Below are 6,077 nucleotides of genomic sequence, written 5' to 3'. Positions count from 1 at the left end.
TGGTAGCAGAACATCAAGTGTGAGCAGCCAGTGTAGCATGAACATGAATTGGCTTGGTCTGACACTGCCCGAAAGACCAGAAGGTAACTTGACCATACAAATACCAATCAATTTGCTATTCTCTTTTGATTTTTCTTGGCTTTATTCATTACTGTTCTGCAGACAGACCCAAATTAGATCCTTCATAATAAAGCCCATAGGAACTCCGTTGTAGATGTTTCCTTGCCACCTGCTTGTCCTTTGGAGAAGAACAGAGTTCCCTCCCTGCCTTCCTCTCTCAAGGACAAGCAGTGAAATCTAGCTGCTCAGAAGCTGATACAAGTGAAAGCACAGGATTCCATTGTACCTTTGTGGAATTAATTCTGCCTCCGATATCCCAGTTGCATCCGTAGTTACAAGGCATTGTAACCTGTCATAATAGCAGTTTACAGTGTCCTTTACCAGCCTGAGCAGCCAAAGATTTGTGAAATGTAGTGTAATTCATTTTAGTGGGAAATCTGTCTTATAAAAAGAGAAACTCTGTATCTTCTTCCCTCTATTTTCACATATTTAGTAAACATCCCTTTTTCATGTACAAATCCAAGACTCTGGTCTGTGGAACCCAGAGGAGTGTAATCTTCTGTCATTCCTACCTGTACAGAAATGCAGTATTCTGAGTATGCTTTAAATTTTAAGGGCATAATTAAGCCACAATAAGCAGTGGTCAGAATGTTCTTGGATTTGAGCATAATCTTAAAATAAACAGTCTACCCACCCTTTCATGTTGTTCAACTGTTAGAAAGTTGCCCAAGTCGTTTACCTACCTGCTGGTGCATTTTACAATGATGAAAGTTTAATACTTATGTTATATGTTTTGACATGCATAAGAACTTGTTGTTCGAACTGCGTGTGCCTTTTCCCTGCAGCACCTCCTAGCTATGCAGAAGTGGTCACGGAGGAACAAAGACAGTCCAGCCTTGCACCCATAGGTGCTTGTGATGACTTTGAGAGAGCGCTTCCAGGACCATTGTTTGCATACATCCAGGAGTTCCGGTTTTTGCCACCACCCCTCTATTCAGAAGTAGGTACCTCACCCAGAATACAATGATTAATTCACTGTTTTTCTGAATTCTGTCTTGCAGAATAAATGTAGGAAGCTGTTTCTCCTTCCTAAAATCAGGAGGACTCATTAAAATAATGAACAGGGGATAAGGTGACTTCGTTTTAGCAAAGGGCAGGTGAATTGCAGCAAGAGTTTTCACACAGTTCTAATGCTTTGTAGAAATTTGGGTTTGTGCTGTTCTGTATCCTCTTAGCAAGTTCATTAATAACCTCACATTAACATACGTAATACACTGCATTGGTTAACACCCAACACTTTGGGTCTATAGATGCACAACATGCTAACATTTTTCAGCTCTACTTCTTTTCTGCATGTTTTTGGTTCTGTGTATGTAGTGCTTTCAGAAGTTCCACACAGAAGTTACAGAGGTATTCTTTCTGACTTGGGTTTCTGAACATACACGGTTTTCCCAACATTTCTGGCTGCATACTTAGTTCTGTGAAAGCCACTCAGTAACTGTGACAAAACTTGAAAAGTTTTCATGTTCATATTTTTCAGGAAAAAGTGGTGTAGGACAAAAGTAAAATAGTGTCTTTTGGCTAAATCTTGCCTGAATTAATCCACTGTTGGATTTATTTTTTTCTTCTCCCCTTGAAACCCTAATCTGCTACTGAGTGGGCAGAGTGGGGCATGGGTTTCGTGTGCTGGAGACCTTTCTCAGGAATATTCTTCTATAGCTTAAACCTAGAATACAACTCAAGTCCTTTTCATTTCAGGTATTCAAAGATTTAGAAAGAAGCCTTTTTTTGTCCTCAAAACCTGGTTGTATAAAAGTAACTGATAAGAATGTTGACTAAAGTATATACTGTACACTTAAACTATTCTTGGCTATCCAGTTTTGGAGACCTAAGTTAGCAGGTTGTTCCCCTGTTCCTGTTGTAGAAAGGAAGAAGAGGTAAAGTGTGGAACATAGGAACTTCTAAAACATTTTATGCGGTGTTCAATTTTGGGCCCCTCACTACAAGAAGGTTGTTGAGGTGCTGGAACGTGTTCAGAGAAGGGCAACGAAGCTGGTGAGGGGGCTGGAGCACAAGCCTTATGCTGAGCGGCTGAGGGAACTGAGATTGTTTAGTCTGGAGAAGAGGCTGAGGGGAGACCTTACCGCTCTCTACACCTACCTGAAAGGGTGTTTGGCGATGAGGGTGTTGGCCTCTTCTCCTGAGTAACTAGTGATAGGACGAGAGGAAATGGCCTCAAGTTGCGCCAGGGGAGGTTTAGATTGGATGTTACGAAAAATTTCTTCACCGAGAGGGTGGTCAGGCATTGGAACAGGCTGCCCAGGGAGGTGGTGGAGTCGCCATCTCTGGAAGTGTTGAAAAAATGTGTGGATGTGGCAGTTCAGGACATGGTTTAGGGAACATGGTGGCGCTGGATTAATGGTTGGACTTGATGATCTTGAAGGTCCTTTCCAACCTAGTGATTCTGTGATTCTGTGAAACTAGAAGTAGACTTTTTACTGATAACTTCACATTTTTTTTTAAGCAAAATGTGTTCTGAAATCAATTAAATACTATTTAAGTTGCATTTCAATGATGAGTCGTCTCTTTGCTGTACAGTAAATAATTCAAAAGATTTCTGTGCTATTAAAGCAAATTTTTTTTTTTAGTCCTTTGTGCTTATCCTTAAATGACTATGAACCTGTAGTTTAAAATTTTCCACTATACTTAGTGACTAATTTTTCATTCAGAATTTTGTATAATTGATTAGAGGTTTTTCAGTTACTTGAATAACCTTTGGATTGGAAATGCCATTTATGACTCTTGATTATCTTAAACTTGTCAATTCTGTTGGGGTTTTGTTTGGATTGGTTTATTTCTAGCAACTGACTCTAAAAATACCTTGGGTTGTTTTTTTTTTTTTTCCTCTTGGTTAGATTGATCCAAACCCAGATCAGCCCACAGATGACAGACCGTCTTGCCCCTCTCGTTGAAGGAATCAATAAAAAGCTGACTTGACTTGGGTTTTGAATCATACCTGCCGTGTTGAAGGTCAAGGCGTCGTAGTGGAGACACACTTTCAGAGGAAGTGGTTTTGCTCTTGCCTGTATGGTGAATAAATGAAAACAACCTGTGATCATGCTTTGAAGCCTACAGTAACATTGTAGGACTGCTCCACATGCTTGAAGACCTGAGCTTTCTTTCCCCCTTCCCTCCCACCCCTTAAAATACTGGCACATACTAGGAGCAGCCTTACTAACCTACAGTCGTGTGTCAAAACACTCAAACCACATTGTAAGAGAGGGATGGCTTCCTCTTATGATTTGGAAATTTGCACATGCTCGTTGCTTACGTTGTGCGGTTCAGTGTCACTACAGCTTTTTCTCATTTATGCTGGACTGTTGTTACCCACCCCACCCCCCTTATTTGTTTGTGGTCCGCACAATAAGGAGCAAAAGAAAGTTTTGACAAAAAACAACAGCAACAGACTTTGACAAATGCACTGACTTACCTTTTTTTTTTTTTTTTTTTTTTATTTTAATTTACCCTCTTTTTTAATTTTTAACAGCAACTTTTCTCAAATTTTTTTTAATTTAATGTAGCCTGGACTTTACCTGCATATGCACATGCTCAGAATTGTCCTAGTAGGCTGATCATGTATCACCTCTTCAGCTTGGATCCTAATGTGGGTTTATTTACAAACATCAAATGCCTTCAAGCCAATCCTTCTTGCTGTATGTTTTGCAGCCTACTGTAGTAGATAAGCAACAGATGTGGGCCTGGGGTAGGTGTGGAGAGTTAATAGAATGAAACTAATAGACTTCATCAAGATTGTATACCTTCTTGATTTCTTTTAAGAATTTGTTGCCTTTCTACTATTATTGCAAAGCAGCATTTTGTTACAGACTGCCTAAAAATCACTTAATCTCAGGTGAACTCATCACTTGCCAAACTGTTGGAATGCTATTTGTTTTGTTACGTTGCACTGTTACTACTTTGTTTTGTTTTGTGTTTGTGTTTTGTTTTTGTTCTTTATGCGAGAGGGGGCTCGGGAATAGGGACATACACAAAAGTTACAAAACCCACCCTCATTCCCATTTCTCTTTGTGCATTACTAAAAAAAGAAGAGATGTTCAAGTTGTGAAGCTTTAAAAAAAATAAAAAATAAAAAGGCACAAATGAAAGCAGCGGCAGCAGACACCAGCTCAGCCTCAAAAGGAATTTTAAAAGGAAATAGTCATACACTGTCTAGGATTCATAGACAGGTTGATAATCTCAAATAGTAGGGATGGGAAGGGAAAGTAAGTTTATTTTTATATATAGTTACCTAATCACCAAAAATTCTATATATAATGAGTCTGTAGTAGGGAGGTATATTTCAAACTGCAGGAAAAGCTTGGATTATGCTCAGAGCTCAGTTTGTGCACTTTGTATTATCTTCAGGGTTTATGATACTGTAAAAATAGTAAGACTAGAAGTATAATTAAACTGGGCAACATCAGTGTTACCAGCCATACTTGGATATTAATTAGCTAGAATTGCTTTGATGATTACATCTTCTGTGGTACTCTCAAGAGCTTTAAAACAAATGGAACAGTGAATTTTACCATATATTCATTCAGGACACAAGAAAGTACATGGAAAGAGCACTTGCCCTTGAGTGTGCCCCAAGGAAGAAAAGAGTGCCGTGGAGCCATTAGATGTGCCAACATAGATAGCAGCACTTAACATGCTAGAGATGTACAACAAAAGTCAACTTTCCTTCTCAGAAATGACGTAACGCAGACCGTCGACAAAGGGACAGGCTTCTGGTGTTGACTACTTAAACAAATCAAGATGTAATCCATCAAGTATCTATCTCCTTGTGCAATAAAACAGCTCAGAAGGGAGCGGGAGAGGGGAGGCTGGAGCTTCTGCACGGTGCTCGTTCTTAAAAATCTTCGCCTTGTTTTTAAGGCTTCATAAATGCGACAAAATAAAGAGGCTTTTCCATAAGTGGCCTTTATGAGAACATGAGCGATAATTCATGTTTCAAAAATGACAACAGGGTGATAAAATATAAATGAGTCGCGTTTTAAGTGATTCAGTTAAAAGGTCAGGGCTTTGAGCAGAATATTCGACAAGAAAGAAATGGGGTGATGTTTTGCGTTGCTAGGCCGATTTTGTGAATGTCCCTTCCCTCTACCCTCTCCAACCAGACAATTGTAAAAGCTGATGGGATCGTTGGCATAAAAGGGCATTTGGTGGTTTTACTTTTTTTTCCTTTTTTTGTTACTTTTAACAGACTAGGGAACAATTGCTGATATACATAGCATTAAAGTACTTATCACAATATTACGGAAAATTGCGTATGAAGCAGGATTGACCAATATTGTAGTAACTGATAGGCATCACAGCCTTTCTGATTGGAGTGGAAAATTCTGTGACCTTACCAAATAAAGACTTTCAGTTCAAGTTGTGGTGTTGTTCAGAGGCATTACACTTCCACAAGTATTGGTCAATTCTCAGCATTATAAAACATGAGGTTCACAGTTGTAGCCCAGTATTCGATAGCGAATTCTGATCTCAATTAGGAAAAAGTAAGTAAAATCCAAACATTAGAGAAACAAAGTGCAATATTAAATGTTCGCTTTATAGATTATATTCTATGGCTGTTTGTACTTTTTTTTTTTTTTTTTTTTTTTTTTTTTTTAGTTTTGGTGCTGAATATGTCCTTGTAGACTCTGTTTCAAGAAAACAATATGTGGAAAACAATTTAATTTTTCCTATTGCTCTTCCTTGTGGAAAATAAACTTTTGTAAAAAAAGAAAAGCTCTTAAATGTTGTAACTTCATCCACGTGACTCAAATATTTTATTCAAAACATGCCTACGTATGAAATAATAACCGCAAGGATCACGTAATACAAGAACTTGCTACGGGAACACATGCAGTAACCTGTCTCAAACTACGCATGAACTGTTACTATACCACTGGCTGCCACGGAAGGCTGTTTTCGGCCCCGTTCGTTTTACATCGGTAACCTCTCAGAGCCGCGTC

General features: G+C 38.8%; 1 protein-coding gene across 1 annotated transcript; it reads left to right on the top strand.

The window, feature by feature from the left end:
- The first annotated feature begins 6 nt into the window (after nt 1–6).
- On the top strand, nt 7–3,514 carry LOC104625961 (arrestin domain-containing protein 3-like). The gene is made up of 3 exons (XM_010293742.1): nt 7–83; nt 906–1,060; nt 2,976–3,514. The coding sequence occupies exons 1-3, from the start codon at nt 38–40 to the stop codon at nt 3,030–3,032; spliced, it is 258 nt and encodes an 85-aa protein (XP_010292044.1). The 5' UTR covers nt 7–37; the 3' UTR covers nt 3,033–3,514.
- Nucleotides 3,515–6,077: the final 2,563 nt, after the last annotated feature.

This window comes from Phaethon lepturus, unplaced genomic scaffold (genome assembly GCF_000687285.1).
Source record: "Phaethon lepturus isolate BGI_N335 unplaced genomic scaffold, ASM68728v1 scaffold45178, whole genome shotgun sequence".
Classification (NCBI taxonomy): Eukaryota; Metazoa; Chordata; class Aves; order Phaethontiformes; family Phaethontidae; genus Phaethon; species Phaethon lepturus.
Note: the sequence above shows the minus strand (reverse complement) of the source record. Positions and strands in the feature narration are given on the sequence as shown.

Excerpts from the sequence above, each read along its gene's own strand:
- LOC104625961 (XM_010293742.1), top strand. The coding sequence starts at position 38 with ATGAACATGAATTGGCTTGGTCTGACACTGCCCGAAAGACCAGAAG. Across the intron at positions 84-905 it reads ACTGCCCGAAAGACCAGAAG|CACCTCCTAGCTATGCAGAA; the intron begins GTAACTTGACCA and ends TTTTCCCTGCAG. Across the intron at positions 1,061-2,975 it reads CACCACCCCTCTATTCAGAA|ATTGATCCAAACCCAGATCA; the intron begins GTAGGTACCTCA and ends CCTCTTGGTTAG.